The 21,609-nt window shown below is 46.5% G+C and overlaps 1 protein-coding gene across 2 annotated transcripts in view; it reads left to right on the top strand.

The window, feature by feature from the left end:
- Positions 1-21,609, top strand: part of LOC117204449 (homeobox protein caupolican-like) — a 74,345-nt gene that overhangs the window by 34,183 nt on the left and 18,553 nt on the right. For both annotated transcript variants that reach the window (XM_033441854.1, XM_033441856.1), the window contains exons 2-3: positions 2,709-3,104; positions 14,024-14,157. In XM_033441854.1, coding sequence (XP_033297745.1) covers positions 2,709-3,104; positions 14,024-14,157 — 530 coding nt within the window. The remainder of the gene's footprint in view (positions 1-2,708; positions 3,105-14,023; positions 14,158-21,609) is intronic.

Here is a 21,609-nt window from a genome sequence, read left to right as displayed (position 1 = left end):
ATTTTTGGAATCCGCGCGCGATTAAATTCCGTCCTGTCCGAACAGAGGAGTCGTTCGATGCGTGACAGATATATTTCGATATAGAAATATTTATCTAGCAACACGCGATGCGTTGCTACTTTATCGCTAGCGGTGGTAAAACGAACGCAAGAAAGTCAATCTAGAAATAATTTGTCTCGCTCGTTCGCTTTTCCACTTCGTCGTTAACTCTGTTGTCCGTGTAGATAATTTGTAAATGCTAGGAGTATACGCGCGATTATCTAAATAACCAGGACTCCGTGAATTATATCCGTCGATACTGCGTCGACGAAGAACATTCAGTATTCTAAGCAAAAATAATAGGTTGAGACATTGAGCAGTCGTATGATTATTCAAACGTAATGGAAGCACCAGTGCGCGTAAGCGCAAGGTAGCCAGAGGTGTCCACTGACGATAAAAGTTGTACGGAAGCACGATTCAGAGACGCCTTAACGAGAAGTTATTAACGCAAGATTATTATGTAAAGCACTCCCCGCGATTAAAACCTATCGGTATATTTATCGATTCGATTTCGATGTTGCGTTTGTTTATATTTTATTTTTTAACAAGACGTGCAACAGGTATGACGTGCATTATGACCGACGAGACAAACGATTTTTTATCTTTGTGTAGCTCTTGCATATCGTACGAATGATTAACATTAATTAAGCAGTTATCGTGGTGGTAATGTCTTGTTCTCCTTGCGTGATATCAATCTCGTTTTTTAAGCCGAAGTACTATAATGCAAATTTCAAACCTGATCGATTACGCCAACCACATTAATTATCGATAGTTTTGCGAAGCTCGTCCTTTCCGACCTAGGTCCATCCATCAACAGATCGGTGGCATTTTTTTTTTTTTTTTTTGGAAGTATCGTCTGTTCCTTTGAATATCAAGCGCGTATGTCGTCGACTCGTGTAAAACATATTTGCAATTTGCCTTTCCGAAACTTGTTCCGTGTTTGCACGCACTATCTGTATTTTCACTCGAACGATATCGTATAGTGTAATGTAATAATCCTTTGTTACATAAAACGTGGAATATTTTTGGTCGAACGTGTACAACAATTAGGCTGGAGAACGACGTACGCATCAAGATATTTGCTATCGTTGGTCTGGTTCTGGTTCTCGACGTGGCGATAGCAGCCAAACAAAATTGAAGTACTTTCGACGAAAAAAAGCGGTCGGGTGCGTTTCTTTCCGCATTAACATGCGGCAAGCGTAATTTTCATGCGATATTTTGGTCGTTTGTAAAAGCGTAAACAAGGATCGTTGATGTACGAAGGCTGGCCAACAATTTGACTTGCTCCAAGATAAATTTCCATTTAATTTATTCGGTCTGGAAAGCTTCGAGTGACATTTACGGCAAATATACTCGGCTGTCATTATACGAAATTACGTGACAATTATTGCTATCGGAGGACCCTGATCGCGAGTGAACATTGATGTCGCACTGCATAATTCCAGCCACGGGAAACATAGCACGTACTTCGTTTGAAACTTCGATCAAAGATTTCCGAAGTGAATTATAGTTCGTATTTTTTATTATTATTTGTTCCACCTCTCGATCTCCTTCTCGCGTTGACGGTCCTTTTAAGGAGTTAATTGTCGTGTGTCATCTGTTGTTTAATAACGACAGATACCGCTACTCCATCCTCGATTATCGTCCATTAAAGTAACACGGAATTGCTATCGAGTTATCGAGCACGCATTTATAATCGGATCCGCGGCGATAAGCGTGTATCACCTGCTTTTGAAATTACCGTCATTACCGCTATTAACCCTTTACTCTAGAATTATTTTTAAAACCGATATCGCCTGGTTAACTCGCAATTTATTTCCATGTATCTACTTGTTTTATTCGACCTGCGAACGTTTTTCTTTTCTTCCCCCCTTTTTTTTTTCTTCTTTTTTTACCTACGTACATCGGTACACGGTGTTAACTAAGAGCTGTTGACGGAAACGACAACGAAACGGGTAATATGAATCAGCGGTAATATGAGTCACGGACAAAGGGTCGAGGAAAGGCGTAGGGATTTTATATCGTACCACGTTATTGCCATATAATTTGTTTACGTACAGCTTTTCTACCTTGTTTCGATACTCGAGCGCGATTATCTAAACGTAATTCGTTCGATGTATCAGATATCGTCCCGAAACTCGTCCTTCTTAATGTTAATTCAATTAAATTTCCTATCTAGCTGATTATCTTATTATTCGGTGTTACCACCACTTCAAATTTCATTGACAAGATCACCTCTTATCTCCGCTTTCGTCAAAACCGCTGTTAATCAGTTTTTTATCGAACCATCCACCCGTTCCACGATATCTATCCACAAGTTCACGAGGATCGTAACCCATACGGCTAAAGATTTTCTATTCTCCGTTTGTTCGAAAAATCAGAAAAAATCTCGATCGCCTACCATTCCGCTCAAACGCTGAAAATACCTCCAATCGTTTATTCTTACGTGTATATTTGCATACATATACACCATACCTACGTTAAAATCCGCAAATTATTTTCCTTTTTCCTATAAAACGTAAAAAAATAATTCTTTCACGGTCATTCAAATTCTTAACCCCGCCCAAACCCATAAGGAACACCTTCGAACCACACCCTATACACACCCATAATCAGCTGGCCAAAGCAAGCGAGCATGTTGCTAATACGTCCCGTTAAAATCATTTTAGCTGCTGGTGAGCGGCGGACAGCCAACGACGGCGACGTCGCCGGCGATGTCGTCGGGAGGCGCACTCAGCCCTGGCGCGCTCTCGCCTTCGTCGACGGCGACGACGACCGGCGCCGCGGCCGCACCCGCCTCCGGAGGAGCGAGCACCCCTGTGGCCGGCACTACGGGACCTGGTTGCTGCGAAAACGGCAGGCCCATGATGACGGACCCCGTGACCGGACAAACAGTCTGCAGCTGTCAATACGACAGCGCGGCCAGGTTGGCACTGGGCGCGTACCCGAGGCTAGCACCCACCGCAACCTCCTACTCGTCTTACCCTACGCCGACACCCTCCACCACCGATCAAGGACCATATCCTAGCATCGGTATGGACAGCTCCGCGTTCTATCCTCCTTTGGTGAGTATCACTCGTCTTGTTTCCTTGTGCGCTACTCTCGTTTTTTCTTTCGTTTCTTTTCCTTTTCTTTTTTTTCCTTTCTCTACAAGAAAGAAGGTCGCAGGTTAATTGCGAGAAGCTAATTAGCGATATTTACGCAACGACAAATGAATTATTCATAGGTGATTATTCAACGAAGCTGTTGCGTACGGCAATGTTTTGTAGGGTGGGTGGGATTTGAATATCGTGTACAGCGGTTAGCGAGTGTCGCGAGATTTAAATAGTAAGATCCCGGCTTTTTTCGAATATCCTTCCGAGATTACAGAATATTTCTATGGTCATTGCATATGAGGAATTATTTTTATTCGACGCAGCCTGTATGCTCGTCTAACTAAAGAATTTCGTGTCACTCTTTACATAGCTCGACGAAATAACTTTCGTTACTTAGAAACGATAAATTACACGAGTTGCGTATTGTAGCGCTAATCGAAAGACTTACGAGCGCGTCGTATTTATAAACGCGATCGTTAAACGGTTTATTAGCTGCGTTTCGAAAGAGGAAAGCAGACGTCCGCCCTCTCTGTGCTTTTGCAATACGCTTTGTAACGTTTCACGCGTGAAATATGCGAGACCATCGTGGTCGCAGACTGATCGGACCGTCGTGCTAGGCGTGCCGGACAATTATTACTCTCACTGGCCGAACTCAAGACGGATTAGCGGTTGGTCCTGTCACGAATTAGCTTGGAATCCCGGTTGATGGAAACGCGGAGACGAGTCTCTCTCGCGCCCGCTAGAACCACCGAGAAATCCATGCGTCTGACTCGATCGCGTCTTCTAGCCGCCTCCGTCGCCGGCTGTGTCGAATTATTCACGCGCGGCTGTCGCGAGCAGAACGATAATCTCGTTTAAGTTTCGGTTCGCGGAAGACGCGTCTCGCGTCGTCTAGCTACGTCTAACGAGGACTCCATGATGGATTCACGGTTATATTTCAGGGGCGAATCTCTCTCGCCAAAGACTGGCCGGGAATCTTGTGAAACACGCGTTTCTCGTGCAAACATACGCGTTTCCTCCCGGCCGTTTTCATCGCGCGGAAAAAACACGGCTAAGAATAAGTCTCGTCGTGGTTGCGTTAGGAGAAACGCTTTTACCCGAGACGAAAATGACATCGCGAAGATCGCGGCTCGCGTGCTACCGAACAAAAGTGTCGGCGTGGGTAATTAAGTCACCGCGGACATTGAAATTACATCGAATCGGTATCGCGTGCGGGACACGAAGAAATAGGTAGGCGGAGCGAGAAACATTCAAGTTCGTTGTAAAACTTGTTCGAAGCGAAAGGAGCTTGGGATCGACACGACGCGACACGGTCAGAGTTCTGTTCGATGTACGTGCATTTAGTTGAGAAGACTGCGACGACTTTATACGCGTAAAGTGGAGAATATGCAGACCATCGGTCATTCTCTATAGGGCGTTGAATTATTAAGAGATGTTATTAACTGGTACTAGATACGTAATGTGACGTCTGGAAGAGAGGCATCGGACGATGTTACGTAGGCGGATGAAGTGTTTTGAACACGACAAAAATGAACTCTAGACGGGAGATTGGAGCGAGATCACGCGTGTAGAGCAAAACTGTTTGCGTTTAATCGCGAGCATATCGACGATAGCCTGATAAAACGCGGTTGACGTAGACGTATAGAAATAGACGCGCGATCGTATCGGGGTTTCGGCCAATTTATATCTGCACTCGAGCGTGGATACTCACCACCGGGAGGTAGAAACGATAAAAAGATTGGCGTGGAAAACACGCTCGGTCCGCCAGATGTTGCAAGCCCATTTGAAGCGACTTCGACCGGCGAGCTTCGAACCAAGAAAGGGATAGACAGAGAGAGCTGATAATTAAATTCTGCATTTATTGCCGGCGACGCGACGTTCTCCTTTTTGCCGCCGCAGTTCTCTCGTAGTACGTTGCGAACGATAAGTACATTAATCCTTTGCCAGAGTGAAAGGTCAATTCGAGACACGCCGTATCATACGTTAGAATATCGTGTCGGTGAATTTTTATCGTACGAAACACGCGTTTCCTGTGGCGTGCATCGAGCACCGTGTACGCGTTTGCTTTCCTTTCTCATACGACGGATCGTTCGTGCAATTAGATTCGAACTTTGTTCCAAAATACGTTGCTTCGAAGATAATAACTGGCGCGTTATTAGCGTTATTTGGCTTTCGTTGTACGAGAAAGTTCTCCGGGGTGGAGAGAGGAAGCGCGGCCAATTAAATTTGAATTTATCGGCATAATTATACTAATTGGTTGTTTTGGACGAAATCATGGAACAATCAATCTTGCGCCCCTCTGCCAACCAGTCGAGACTGATTGGATAAAGGCAGGCAACGAGTTCCAGGTACAGACTTATCCCTCTATGGCACCGTCCGGAGTGACTCGTCATTCTACCACTTAAACGCAACAAGCCATTTAAATCTCACGTACAAAGACGTAATCGAAATCAAATTGAAACTGGAATTCGTTTAACGCTCTTTCAACATCGACACGGAAGCAAAATTCCACTGGTTCAGGAATAGATATTTCCGTGACAAAAGTGCCGGTTTTCTTATCTTAACAGCTTCTCTCTGAGCGCGATTTAATTAACGGGACAGCCGCCTTAAAATAGGACAAGGTGACGATGCGAGGTAGACAGAGTGTAACCGAGTATTTAACTGATCGAGATACGAATGTCCGTGATATCCACGTTTATGATGAATTTCTACCTCGAACCGTGCACACAGCCAATCAGCAACGCGTGCCTTTCGATAACGACCGGCCACCTTTCATTGGGTGAAATTATACGGTCGCTTTTTACATCGCCAAATGGAACGAATCGGATGAAATCGCAGATAACGAGCGATTTCGACTGTCGCGAGCCTCATCGTTCCATGACATTCAAATTTTCTCGGAATATTTTCCGTGCCCCGCGTATCGATCGCACGACACCGATTCTCAAGTTGGAAAGTTATCGTCGTGACTCCATCTAGCGGCCGATAATGCGCGCGTGTCGTTACACGGTTTGGTTCTTTCGAAGCGTTTATCTTCACCACCGCAAATGCTAACCGCGGCTTTTTGATCTTCACCGCGCAATCAGTCCCGGTCGGAACTGATAACGAGAGATACCATCGCTCGTCTATTTATCTCGAACAGTCAAGCTGACGAAACGTAAGAATGACTTGGATTTTGTGCGCGATTCTTTGAAGAGGGTTGCGAGTCGTGACCATTCGATGATAGGTACCAATTACGAGCCCTAATTACGCTGATTAATAGCATTATAGTAGTACGAGGAATGAAACGAGACAGGAACGTAATGAAAACGTAGAATCTGATAAGGAGATTGAAACAACGTTTCATGGAAAATAAGAGTATTTGCAAGTACTTTCTCCAGCGACTTTATTATACAGCAAACGCTGTCAATGTTTTCCCCTGTTTCGGGGGATTAAATTTATAACAGACATGTAATGTAATAGTCACTTCAGTTCATAGAATAGAATTCTCTTGCACAATAATGCACTAATTAATATTAATGAATTGACAAGTAACATGTTGTAAATTATACACTTAGCTGACTTGCAATTTGTAAAACTAAGTTATACCTGTTTTTATTGCAAAATTGCTACTGTCACGCAGAAGAATTTATTAGCATAAGTAATTTGTAACCTGTAAGATTTCGCTATTAATATTCGTTAAATTGTGTTATACAGCACAATCAAGCCATTAAAGAGCCAGTACAGTACGTACACAGCATACATGGTAGAAGTTGGAAAACAAAAATACCGTAACTTACGTTCTATTATTTTCAAGATATCAAAAATCTATGAAATTCTCAGAATTTCTCTTTCCAGCAACGATATTAAAAAGTAAAATTCGATGATACGAATCGAAAACAAATTGCAAATAAAATGTTACGCAATGCCGTGGCGCTGCCAGTTCTTAATGGGTTAAATAGAACCAGTGATTCAAACATATCCAATCGCTCGATTCCCTTTCCCCTGTAAACTCGTAATCGTCGACCTTAACGGTTCACGTGATTCCATGACAATCAGCATTATGAATGTGCCAGCGATCGACGAACGCACGATATCGGGTCGACAAATTAATTTAGATTGGCGTTTTATCGGCGATAGGGTGCGGGTGGCTCGCGAACGCAAGGAATGCGGATTGAAACGCACAGGGTGTGATTTCTGTTATTTCACAGTTCGTTTCGCGAGTGCGTAGCGTTTTGAAGCGGATGTTAATCGATTCTGGGATATTTCCCGACACGTTGTACGCCAATTATGACACCGTTTCTCGACAGTGTCATTCATAAATTGTCGCTCGATTAGGCGCGGAACGTTATCGACTAGAAGTTCGATGCCTGGGTGAAAAATTGTGTTCCGCGCGATTCTTAAACGCTGCCGTGGCTCGTTCTCGATGCTCTTCGCAACGGGCCGAGGAAAGAGGAAGCGAAGGAAAGGCGGGAAGCAGAAGTAGCGCTGCAACGAACCTACTTATGGAGTCGATACTGGTTCAGCTGCGTTTGGTGTCGTCGAGGTTGTTGTCGTTCTGTTAATTAAATGGAATTGCGAATTAAGTTGGTTCTCTTTAAAAGTACATAGAGAAACAGGATTTCGTACCTATCGTGTGATGTACGAAACTCAGACTTGAAGGGGTCCAACGTAAATTTTTGTCGTTTGTGTCCTTCAAGATCGAATCACAGCGACGAACAAGTTCAACCTACGTACAACGGTGTTGTTAGCAATCCTCGAGACACTGCTTCGGTAGATTTTAACGTATCGTTCCAACAATTCGTTTCACTTTATAATTGTCTCCCTCAATCTAGTTTGTATCCGATTCAAAAAGGTTCTCACGCGTTTAGTTAATGGCTCAAGGCCGTATATTATTCCACTTTTCGACTACAAAAGGATAAAAAGATTTCCGTTGCAACGACTTAGAAAAAGATTGAAATTTCTTGTGTTTTATCTGGAAACACATGTTGGCGTGATCCCACGCGATTATTCGAATAAATGGAAATAGCGGACGTTTCCTGTCTCTTCGCAGAGCGGGCTCGTCCGCTCGAATCCACGCGGTCGCATGTCTCCGGCGCAATGAAAGAGCCGTTGGAGCATTCCGATCCGCGATATCGCGAAATGCGTTACTTTACGGCTCATTGATAAGCGTAACACACGTAGCACTCTTAATCGCGGACCGTTTACGCTCTTATAATTGGCAGTTACGCGCGGCTCGCATGCGATACAATGTGCCTACACGGTTCTTGGCTTGGTGTAACGCGTGTTTCGCGCTACGCTCGTACCACTAATGTATGTAAACGCGTCCCCGGTAAATACACAAGCGTTGCCCACCGATCTTTATTCCCCGACATCGTTATGGTGTCCGGCTGAAACTTGATAATGCTCGTTGCACACGTCGCTTGTGTAACATCCTGTAACGTAGACGCGTTCTAAGTTGGAAACGTTCGAGTCAGAATACCAGAGTTCATCGCGTTTATACAGACTAGGTATAGGAGGCACGAAATTATTTGCCGAAGGCTGCTCCTCTCAACGCCAGCGTTACAGACAACTCCTCCCTCTACTGTTTCTTACATCCATGTGTAATGGAGGGGGAAGCGTAGCGAGATCGCAGCGTCAAATGCTGGTAAATATTGTTGGCCAAAGTCGATTCCAGGTATTCTCTTCTTACGACTTTGCTGGCGGTATTACGTTTCTGTCACTTTGATTGGTAGAACGTTAGAATGTTTATTCTACTACCCGAGCATTAACTCCGTTGTTTTTAACCGTGTTGCTTTTCCTCGCTTCTTCTTTGCGTTTGTATCTCTTAAAATATAGACTAGAAGACAACAGCAGGATTAAGCAGAGATAAAGATATGCACAGACAGCGCGAGGCTGTCTCGAGGCGAGTCGACGAGTACCGAATTTTTGGCAACATCAAAGATGCCCCGCAGCTTCTTACTCGTTTCGTTTGGACGCGTATTGAATGACTTTGTGGAAAGCGTAACCGTGGCTCATCCTGCCTCGCTTGCTTGCTTCGCGTACTCAACGTGACCGCACCAGGCTCGAGCGAGGCAGGTATCGGGTGAGCAAGCCTCCTTGCACTATCCGTACATAGTTTAATATAGAGAATACATCGACATACAAATTTGTGTAACCCGCTTTAGATTGAGAAGCAAATCAGATTGCTTTTAAACGACCTGACGCGACGAATTGAATTTATTTACTACAATGCGTAGTCTCCTCGATACGTAGCTGGAAGGAAGTCGAACCTACCGCAGTCCCCCGTGTCAGACGTCAGACGAAAAATTCAACGCGGCTCCCCTATCCGGACGGTAGTTGGCGTTATTAGTCGGGCTTGACCGATCGACGCTCGAGGAATGCCATTTGTCGTGAGACGATGCGCCGAACGTCATAGCTTTGCACCTTTATCGCAATAAATTGCAGCTAGCCCGCGGCCTGCTCGCCCTGGTCAGCCCTTCGTGGAATTTCAGCGGCGTCGTGCAATTTCGTGCACGCGACGAGATCGTTCAGCCTCCCGCGGTCGTGCGACAACCGAGCCAACCGAGGAATGTCATAAATGGACGACCAGCGGGAATTTTGAGAATTTTGACGAGCCCGCGGTCAGCCTCCGCTCGCGATATCGATGCCCTCTTGACGTTCGTGCAACGTCGTTTAATCTCGCTAGGAGGCGGAAGGATTTAAAAAGTGTAACGCGTAAGTTGCCAGCATCTAGGGAATTTTCATAGTACTTTGCTTAGTAATCAGGTTGATAAACGTTTCTATAAAAATAATACTTATTTGCATGTATCGTACAAAGGATAAAACGGTGGGTGGCACACGCGTGAAAATACGACCCACCAGTACCCGAATTGGTAATAAAGCTGCGTTATCGTGTGAAAATAGTTGTTGCTCGCCAACTAATCTTATCTGAAAGGGTGAAGTTATTAGTAACGCATATCGAATATAATGTAGATAATCTTATCGCTTCTCAGATATATATATTGACTACGAAATGAAATAAAATGTAGTCGAGTTTGATAAGCAACGGTTTTGTTTCGAGCAACTTTTATCCTATCAGATGTTCCGCCATTTGAGTCGCGAATACGCTGAAACCGTTCGCTTTATTTTCCCCATTTCCCGCCGGCTAACTCGCATCGGATCGGGTATTCCTCTTGCTGCATGGCTCCCTGAACGTCTTTACTGGGCAATAACGCCTTTCTGGCGCGATGGACCTTCGCAAATTTCCACGTCGTGATGATCGTTCGCGTATATGGAAAGAAGAAACCCGTAAGACTTCAGAAGAAGAAAGTCGAATAAAAGTCTTTGATTTCAGCTCGGTACTTGACTCGCGAACACGCATTCTGTTACCTAAGAGGAGCGCTCGCGCGCCAGCTCGAACGCGTACACGAAATTCTTACATAATGAGGTGATTCAAATAAGGTCATCGACAGGCGGCACATGCAGCAACGACGATGCTGTCGTCGCGCAAACCAATAGCGGCGCGAATTTCCTCGTTTCAACCTGTTCCTCTACGTTGCCGTTGCTCCTTCTCGTGTTCCTTCGATCTTTTCTTCCTCGTTTCACCGGTGACCCTTTGTCTCTTCGAAAGACGAGGAAGGAAAAAAATAGAGAAAGGCAGAAAAAGTGGGGATCGTTAAGCAGGAAGCATGTGCTTCCGACGATTCGGCCGGCGCGCCGTCGTTTCGACGAGCATTATAATATAATAAGAATCGGATTAGCATTGAATGAAGTGGGTGGCGCGAGAGCGAAGAGCGATAAAGGAACTAATAAAAAGCGGCCTCTTTTAGCCGACCACGGTGGTCCTTGTTCAACGCAAGCTCTCCGCAGAATAAATAGTCTTCCGAATAGAGAGCATGTACGATCTATCATCTCGCGAATGAAGGAACGTTCAACGAAATCTCGCGAACCGATCGCCTCGTAGCTTAGAATGTTCTGAAAGCTGCTGTCCCACGCGAAAACTCACTACGGCTTCATTATCGTTACGCATCGATACTAAACTCCGTCCGATCCCTTCGACCCACCCTGTCGACCGTTAATTAAATTATCGTCGAGCCGAACTGCTGGCCGAGCCTCCAACTTTAAACTTCGAGGGCCTCGTGTCACGTCGTCCCCTCTTTATATTCGGCCAACTTTTCCGCCGGTTGTCTTTTGTCGCTGACCTCAGGATCGAACTCCGCGAAACGGCGCCGTCCAACTTGCCATTATACTCGGCCGTCAAACTTTCGGGCAGTACGGCCGCGTGTGCTAATTGGCCGTGTGTGTATGTATATAAGTGTACGTGTGTGTATGTGTGTGCGCGCGCGGGCGCGGCGAATCACGGCTTCCCGAGGGTGTGGAAGAAGCGTTTGGATTAAGTTTTAGAGTAACGTGGTAAGGTTTGTTTTAGCTTTGTTTTGTGTTACACGGAATTAAAAAGGGTTGGAACCTTTCCTTTTTTACTAAGCATCGGTTTAGCGGTTACAGGTTCGAAGCTTTCTATAGCGAAGGAAAGGTTAGAGTTCCGGCGAACAGTACGTATCATGCAACATAGTCGTAAAAAGAACTCTCAGCAAATAAAGTAGATGCCGTTCTCTCGCTTTCCTTCTCCATACGCGATCAAGGACGAATCGACGAGAACTTGGAAATTTTTTAAATTGTAGTACCCATGGAACATGGAAAAAAAACTTGCGTTCGCCATTTCGTTCACCTTTCGAGTATCAGAACCACGAACAACGAAATCTAACGTTAATCGAATTTATACGCTTCCACTTGCTGTTTAATAATTTCTGGGCTCGTCACGTATACTCAAATGCACGCCAGTCGCAAATCGCTTCATCGCAGTCGATCCACCGATATCCGTTCGTGCACGTGCTCTCTGATAATAATCGGCCGCGACATCGTTTTTCGCCCGGAGACGCGGCTGTGTCGTGACGCACGCTGATCAAACGGCGAAAGATACCGTCTCTGTAATTTCTACGAGCGTTTATCGGAAGAGAAAGAAACGTATAGGTTTCATATTCGAAAGTGGAATGGTTCGTTACTACGGAAATATTAATTGACTATGATTTTGAAGCTAATATCGGTCGCTTGTAGTTTCGAAGACCAGATATAAGGATCAAGTCTATGCGAGGTTTGTCATCTGTCCTAATGCGTTCAGAAAATTCGACTGGCGCATGTTTATTGCTACCTTAATAATGCACGGTGGGTCGTATAATCGGCTGGTGACCGAGCGGCGTTCCGCACTCGTAACAATAGTTGGAGGCGTCGACGGTGGACCACCCGCGGTTCTCCATTAAAGTTGCCTCCGTGGAAAGAGAAGGCATGGAAGTCCGGCAACAGGGGACAAATACGTGTGCCCTTTCTTTCTTTCCTCTTCTCCGCTTCTTTTTTACATATTGGAAGGAAGAAGGGAAAAAAGAAGGTGGTCCACAAAGGTAGCCACGGCTACCGGAGCGGAGCGGAGCGGAGCGGAGCGGATTCGAAAATCGAAACGAAGGGATGAACCCGGCGAGAATTAAGAGTCAGGGAAGCAAGGCGAACGAGTCGCCGCCGATCTGTGTAACGCGAAACTTCCTGGCGCCAAACGGCTTTAAGCCTTCGTTCTAATAATATCCCATTGTGCTACCATTAGCCAGCAAACGCGCCGCCACCGTTTCTCGTGCTTCTCCACCCCCAAACGTCACTGCCTATTCTCTCCTTTTTTTCTTCGGGTCTCTCCTCGATTCTCTGTCTCTGCCTCGGAGCAAGGGGCGTCTTTATGACGAGCTTTGTACCGACACTTGGAAACATCCAATTCCCGCGAGTCGGTGCTCCAGTAGACATATCCGGCCGAGACGGAGTCGCAGCGTCTGCGTTGGCTCGTTTAAAACTCGAAATTTTCGCTCCCTTGCCTCGTTCGTGTCTCTCTTTCTCCAACGTTTGTTTCGTTTTTCCTTTCGAAGAACCAGGCGAAGTGGAAGGAGAAAAGAACGGCGAAGTACACGATTGTTCGCGGCGATAATCGTCCCTGGAATCGTTTTATTACTGGCGAACGAATTCGCTGGTGGATAATACGAGCGTTTCTCGTGGGTGTAGCTCGATTAACGGATCGTCAGTCACTCGTCGATGGATTGACTGATCCGCGTGACCTCGTTGGAACGAACCTGCGCCGCGGCGAGATTGCCGCTTAAGATGATGGATCGATCGATTTTAATTCGGATGGACCGTTTGCATAAATTGCCGCGAGTGGGCTGCTCCGTTCGGGACAGGGAATATTCGAGCTTGGAGACGAAATTAGTCACGAGGCGGTGGTAAAAATAACCGTCGCTTTTGTATATCATTCTTCATGGTCGCGATTCTGGTGCTTGTGCCGTTCTTGTTAACATACGAATGCGATATCTCGAATGGTACGTGTAATCGTACGGATAAATGATACACGTTGTTGAGTTTTATACCGTGTATTTATTTTAGCTTCGCCGGAAGGTGTGCAACTTGCCGAGACAATGTATTCATCCTTGGTAACCAACGTCGCTTGTAGCTAATCGATCATCGTTTTAAAAGTTGGTGTAGCGTTGTCATATGGTATCCAATGTTTACAATAAAGCTAGTTGTAACATTGCGGTCTTAAGCGCTCTCGCACGGCTGACCTTAATACGCAGATAGATAAGAAGGTGGAAGATGGATCGTGTTGTTCGTTTTCGTCTCTTCTCCTTGATGTTACAAATAATTACCAATTAATAATGCTAATTTACGCCATCTAAAATTAAATTCCTCCATGCGGAAACAGAATCTTTACTTACTCTTTCTTTTTTTTTTTTTTTTTTTTTTAATTTCCTACCGTAACTTTGAAGGGTACTTTGAATTTCTAATTTCTACACGTTCGAGTTGCCGCAATCTCTACTAAGGTAATTAATTATGCGATTCGATTGCAGGGAAATCCGTACGGATTGAAGGACACGACAGGAATGGGGATGACGGCGGATATGGGTGCTGCATGGGGCACCGCCGCCCTCCAACCTGCCGCTACGGGTTACTATCCCTACGATCCAACCCTGGCCGCCTACGGGTGAGTTTATCACCAGGTTTCATGGTCTCTCGGCTCCATTAGATTAAACCACCAGCCGAGTTCCACTCTCTCTCGTCCCTTCGCGTGGCTCGAGAACCGCTCTCGGTGCCGCCATTAAAACAGGAGTCACGATCTCTCGTACTCGTTACACATATCCCGGCAGCAATGGTTATCGTTATCGCGAATTCGTAATATCTTTGCCCCGATATAACCGGAGTGATACACAATTTTAAGCGGCCCGTTGATGTTTATACCAAACGGACAACTGCCTTTTCTGCTTCGCGTTCGCGTTTAAAGGTACTCGATTCGAATCTCAAAGTCGCGACTTTCGATTCTTTTTACTTCATCCAAGGAGGCTTTACGAGACGATTGTAAAATCGTCTGAAAACAACGGGATAAATCGTCCGATTCTTTCTATCTTCGCTCGTTTCAAGAGTCGTCGTCCTTTATTCCACGTGCCGTTTCAATCATCATTTCTCCCCATCGAGTCTCGAGACTGGTATTTACAAAACAACACACGGCCAAACGAAGGTAGGCGACAATTAATCCGTAAGAAGGGTGACGAGCAAACCGGATGCTCGTTCTTGCCGCTCGTGGATAAGAGTTACGAGGGTGCTGTCAACACGAGGACCCCTGCACTTCATCTTGTAGGGAAGCTGCGGAATATCGATGGCGAGAAAGAGGTGGTTGTCGCGCATTGGGGACGACACCGTCGATCCGTGGCCGCAAACATTGTATCGGAGTAAGTGATTTCGTCGGTGACGGTGTGTATTTTCAGCGGGCGGATAGAGGCCGGCCCACGGGATCCGTATTTTCGTTACGGATCCGTGTTTTGATTAATAATGGCAGCACGGACGAAAAAGTGACGGGCGAATTTACGACGGAAATTTATTTCGCTCTCTCGCGTAGCACGCTCGACGCGCGCCGCTGTATCGCGATACATCGGCGATATATCAAAATCTGTCAGAACGGTAGAACGATTATTTATCGGGGCAGAATTAAAATTATGGGAAAAAAGTCGCTCTTTTGCCGCGGCGACACCAACATTCGCAGGTGGCGCGTTTACTCGAAACACGACGTGCAAAAATAAAAAGAAGGTAAAGGGACATGGTCACCTTTCGCGAGTGGCAATTTCGTCGTTGGTGGAGCGTCGAACGGGGAACACGGAGGAAAATAAACCAGGTCGCGTTACTTTCTTCGTGAGAGCGTTTTATGAGAAAAAAAGACGAAAGAGAAGCTCCGCCCTGGTAACCTGCATGTAACAACCCGGCTCGAAGGTGGCGCGCTGGCTACGGTTCTTGGTAGCTTCCGAGCAGCTTTCGTGGGAACGAACAGGGTTATTTTCGAAAACCATGTGTCGCGTGCCGTTGACAAAACGAGACATCGACGTAGATTTCGACGCTAGGCGTAATTGGAAACACTTGGTTCCCCTGCAGCTCTCGATTTTTCCTCGTGGCTCGTAAATCTAAATTCTCGTTTCTTTTTCGCTCTTCTTTTTTTCTCCCCTTTATTTCAAAACACGTTTCTCCACGGAGACACGTTTCTCGTTTCACGAGAGGAAATTTCGATGGATAATTAGAAGGGAAAAGATCATTGGCGGTGATAAGAATCGCGAGGAAGAACTCGATATCGAGCTAGATCTCGATCGACAGCCGTTCGAGTTCCTTTGATCTCGCCGAACGGCGCTTTCTCGTCATCGTTGAACGTGACGTGGTCAGGTCGGGTCGTCTTTCTCTCCTTCTTTCTTTCTCTCTCTCTCTTTCTCTCTGTCTCTCTCGTTTGCTCAGGGGGATGAGAAGACACAGAGATTCGAGAGAAACCGTGCACGGCGAACGGTTACAAAATGGCTGTAGGCAGCCGAGTGGGCGTACGTAATGGAGGCTTCCAGGTTGCCTGTATACATATATAGTCGCATTGCGAGTGTAGGGAGAGCAGTAGGTCTCTCTCCGTAGGAGAGCGAGTGAGTGAGTTTATTGATTGGCTTCCTCCCGGGGTTGGCTCGCCTGTTCGCCAAGCCTCTCTAGTCTCTATTCTCTCTTTCGCTCGCTCTCCCTTTCCCTCCCTCCTCGCTCTCCCCCCTTGCCGCCACTCTCTTTCGCTATCAAGCTCCTCGTTCCTCGGTCTCTGCTACGTTTCTCCTCTCCCACCTCGTCTTCTTCCACCTCTAACGTAGCTACCTCCTTCCACCCTCCAAAGCGAGCCAGCTCCCACAGGTGCTTTACTTACTTTGCTTAGCAACCCTCGTGTCCACACACAAACACGCTAGGCTCTCTGCACAGTTCACGCGCGTGTACACCTCCTCTGCTCGGCTTGCTCGCTCGTTCACGCACCACACGTCGCAGTTTTGATTCTCTCTCCTGTATCCACCGGTACTCTCTGTCCCTCGCCGCCTCTTCCTCCTTCTCTTCTACCTCTTTCTCCTCCTAGAGAATCCCCGCTTCCAACGAACGCGCGTACACGTCGCCGCGAAGCGTGTGTGCGCGCTCGCCCCGTGCAAAACTCCGAACTGTAGGCATTGTTTATCGTGGAATATTCACCCTCTTCGCTCGGGCGGCGCTCTCCATTGCTCGCCGAGCCTCTATTAATTTACTTGCTTAATAATACGACGGCCCTCTCTCGCCCTCTTTCCTCGTTGTCCTCCCTCGTTCTATTTGTCTCCTCCACTCTGTGTCTGTGCTGTGCTCCTCGTCGCTTCGCTTCTTTCTCTCTCTCTCTCTCTCTCTCTCTCTCTCTCTCTGTCGTCACTTTCGTCGTTGGCGACGGGCCGCTATTGTTTCATCAGCGGCGCGCTCGCCGGCTCTCCGCTCGGTGCCGCGTTTCGAACGCTTGAATTGGAGAACTGTCCGCTAACAGGCTGAAGCGACTCGATTGAGACGGACGGATGAGGACGCTGTGATTACAGGAAATGAGAAATACGTCGTTAGGATCCTTTGGGAACTGTCGCCAGCATCCATGTGCCTTTGCATCCTTTCTTCCGTGACGCTGAATTCGAAACCCTCGTGCCGTCTGCTTCTGTTTTCTCCTTTTAAAGAACTTCCGTTACCTCTAATCGCTACTTTGCTGAATTAAATATTTTAAACGCCGAGTATGAGGGGAACATGGGAAGAATATTGAAATTACGGAATCACTAACTGTTTACTAATGGCGTGTAATAATAGTGTGAAAAATATCGCGGCTGGTATTTATCCAGTTTGCCGAAAGGCTCGTTCCACGACAAGTTTCCCACGTGGTAATCAATACAGTTCATTTAATTCTATCGGAGAACATTAATTTCCTGAAACAATTTATAGCGCGAGCTAACGTGATCAATGTTTTTCTCTTTTCTTATACATCGACACTCCTTTTCGATTCACTCCGTCGAATAATCTTCACGAGGACGAGTAAAAGTGGCGCAGATGCTGGCCACGTACGGATCTTCTCCGGAGCTTTTCCATTCGCGAGCGCCATTTTTCACGTAGATCCCGCGACACCCTCGCCCTTCTGTTCTTCTCTTCCTTCCCGTTTTAACTCTCCAAGTCCTCTCGCGATACCCCGCTATTTCACTGCTGAATAAAAAATCACAGTGAAACGGCGTCGGCCTTCCTTGAGAAACTCGTCGACGAAACTCTCAAGAACCATTACGGTTCCATCGGTCCGTCACTCTCTTTTCTCCAAATGTTCTCGTTGGCTCCTGTTAATTGCCTCGAAGCCGACCGCCAGTCTTTTCACTCGTCGAAACCGGAGAAAATCGGTCGCAACTGTACCGTTTTCCTCGACTTCGCCGACGGTCGTTCCAAACTATGAAATCGCGCAATGTTCTCGAACGCTGTTGCTCGAGCTAACTCAATTCTGGCTCGATGCGGAGATACCGCTTTTTATCCGATCGTTAGATACAGACGTCTACTATGGAGACGAGAAGCGGTCTCGCGCGAGGGAGAGCTTTTTCCCGCGGTGGAGCCGCGACCGGTTGCGAGCACGATTTTTCTTTGCTCTCGTCGTCGCGTAGATCGATCGGTATCTCCAACTTTGCAAGAAAAATTTCTCGCGTGTTTGCCAACTCTATAATCGACCCTTACCATGTAACGATCGTGAAATTTTTATGCTAATCCGGAGGTGTGGAATTTTTATCGTTTCGCTGGTAAAAAGAACCTTCGTTAACTTTACTCTCGTGTAAATCGTTTTATCGGAATTAAAATTATAATTCGTGGTCCGCTTTCCGTAGGAGCTCTATACAGTGACCTTGATATCTTGTTTATCTCGTTTATGTTCTCAATATCCTGATTGTTTTAACATGCTTATAACAGTGGCACGAGAGACTTTTCCTAGACTTTGTAGCAGGACTACTACTTCGATCACGAAGGTTTTGAAAACGTTACTCTGCAAATTATTCGTTAGATTCTATCCAGCACTTGAGTTGAAAGATTCTCGTGATTTTCCTATTAATACCTCCTTGTAGCACCGTGTAGACTGCAAAAATATCGATCCACCATTTAATCGTTAACAGCCAAATTCTATATACTTTGTTCTCTCAACAATTCGCGTTTGTTCGAAATTAACGCAGTCGAAAGTCTTCCGAAACTCGTACGATATCGCTCGGCAATTTCTGCTCTAGGATCTAAAATGCTTCCAAAGTCGACATCCACCTAGCCAGATATAATAGATGTCGCGAGTGTTCCAAGTAGCAGCGGACAACCATTAAACCGTCGTTCTCGCGCAAGAGTAAAATCGTTTCAAACACGAGTCGGGTGAAAAGGATCAGCGACGACGCGACGCTTCGGATTAGATAAGAGGTGGCGAAGTTGTCGTCGCCGAGTGCAGCAGTTGCAGTTTCACAGAGAGAGAAAGAGAGAGAGGGGAGGCGGGTCAGTTGGATGCAGCGCGCGCGGAGCAGACGCGGCGGTAGGTAGGTTGCGTGGTGCAAGCACAAGGTAGGTTGGTTGGCTGGCTGGTTGGTTGGTTGGTTGGTAGGTTGGTTGGTAGGTAGGTAGGTAGGAAACGTTTGCACATCCGGGACCGGGCGTAACTATCGAGGCTATATACACGGCTCTATACGAGGCCGGAGGACGTAATTACGCGCGTTCTGCCAATATTGGTTAACCTTTCGAGGTTGACGCCACCATATGCAAAGCCCCTAATGAGTCGCTCGAGTGGCCCTGGTGTCTAGTATTACGCGCTCATCTCTACCCCCCTTTCGCATCGTTATTACCTACCGGAGCTATTCGACGATATCCTCTCTTTTCCACTATTTCCCACCCTCGCGCGCTCACCACTCGCCACGTCTCTCCGCGTTGCACCCTTCTTCGTTTCTCTCGTGTTTTGTCTTTCTAAATTTGCGTACGTTTTCGTCCCCATTGCGATAATATGCGACGAGAACGCGTCACGATCGTCCGACGATGAATATTCGTTGACCGATTCGTTGGTATCTAAGCTCGAGATGTAACGAGAAGCGTGGATGAAACGCGAAAGGATAGTTTGCTTGCTGTGCGAGGAGAATTCGATTAAATTTTCGCTGATCGTTGATAGCGACGTTGTACGCTGTTGTAATAATCGTATACGCCGACACTGTACGATGATCGTTACTGCACGTGTACAGCTTGCGATATTTTCATCTCCAGCAAATTCTGTTTACACGATTATTAAAATTGGAGGATTCAGGTATAAAGCGTGTTGTTTCGGAATTTTACTCGATTACCAACATCCAATATACAGCACGAAATTCCAAGCGTTCGTATCTGAAACTCGATTTCGGCGATCGATCGTGGAAGAGCCCACGCAGTTCAGATTCCTGACGATTCTGCCCGAGTGCTTTTTCCCCTCTTTGCTTCTAAAGATTCGCACGGCCGTGTCGCAAACTTTTACGCGCAAGACCGTGACTCGATCTAACCTTCCTCGTATAAGACGCGAGCTTCGCTGGTTGTCGCATCTGCATTGCATCGGGGCGCAGAACGATCGCGTCGATACATCCGAGCGATTCTCCGCTGGCACGCAACGCCACACTTAGTATGTAAATCGCGGCCCCTACACACGGCCAACCGTTCGAATACGTGTGGATAATTGCGCGGCGGCAGCGGGCTGGCCCCCGCGCGCGTGTGGGAGGCAGTCGAAATTGCGCATATCAATGAGGGGGGGCTCGGGCGTCGATTAAATCTAGAGGCGGCGGCCGCTGTCAATTTCTAACTTCCCGCCCCGGCTATTCGCAGAACCAGTTGTTACGTTTCCACCGGTGCTCCCGCAACTTTATATGAACTGTTTCGTCGATCCGGCCGCGGCTCTCGCGGACAAAGAAGCCTCGCCATTTCGTAGGCGATTTCGTCGCTGTATTGATACGAGGATAGTTTCGATGGAAACTTTTGTTCCGTCAGAGAGGAACTCTCTTTGGCGTTGATCTATGGATAGCCGTGGATGGAACGGGCTATAGTCGAAATAGTTGCCAGAGTGATAATAACGATTAAAAGTTGTCGCAGTACTGAAATGTATCGACACAGTTCAAGCGCGTTAATGTTAAACACAAGGATAGTTTTTGAACTCGATAAAAGCTACCCTCAAGATCCTACCTTTAGCGTGTCTCTTATCATCGAGAATTAGTTGACTCGTAAACAATTAATGGAGAATCCAAGAAAAATTCGGTAGTTGGTTCCTCGTACTTGATTCTACCTTGTTCATCTTCAACGTGAATCCTGGAAGATACCCAGAAAGGCACCGACTTTTCCTCGTGGTCCATTTTCTTTTCGTCGTACTCGGATAATCTGGAACAATCTCGATCGATCGGACGTTTTCGAACGAAAAGCAAGAAGAAAAAGATATTGTGGATGGGAGAACGGGAGGTGAAAGGTAGAGGGAAAGGTAGGAACAAAAAAGCGGCTGATTTTATAGACGAGCTACGAGATCTACGGCGGCCGCCTTTCCCTTGTCCGAGGGAGTTTAATAGAGGGTGAAACGTCCTCGAACTTGCACGAGTCCGCTTCCTTCGGATCGCTACCTCCTTCATCCCCATCGACGCGGTCATCGCCAATCTCGGATGTGGATTGCAGTAACGACGGGAAGGAACGGTTGAATTTCGAAAGGGGAATTACGTAATCTTCTGCTCTGCTTCTCGAGTGACAGCACACGATCCTAATCGGTTGCTTTTTCGTTCGATTTGCCACTATTTTCCTTCCTCGGTGACAATTCTTCGACTTCTTCGACTCTAATCTCGCGAGTTTATTCACGTGCAAAGACATTTCCCTTGCATTTTGATATAACGCGCGTGTCCAGTATAGTTGAAAAATTCTTAAATAGTCAGCATATGTTCGATATACAACGTAGAACTACACAGAGAATGTCGCGTCTCGGTACGAATTTCGATCGACGTAACGCGACCAATATTTTAGGAGACTCGTCGGTCGTTCCGCCGACGAAACCCGAGATTAGATCACGTCTAAACTTGTAAGCCTGGACAGAAGATCTCATCGGGCCATTTGTCGCGCTCCATCA

Source organism: Bombus bifarius, unplaced genomic scaffold (assembly GCF_011952205.1).
Source record: "Bombus bifarius isolate JDL3187 unplaced genomic scaffold, Bbif_JDL3187 scf7180000007978, whole genome shotgun sequence".
In the NCBI taxonomy this organism is placed as follows: Eukaryota; Metazoa; Arthropoda; class Insecta; order Hymenoptera; family Apidae; genus Bombus; species Bombus bifarius.
Note: the sequence above shows the minus strand (reverse complement) of the source record. Positions and strands in the feature narration are given on the sequence as shown.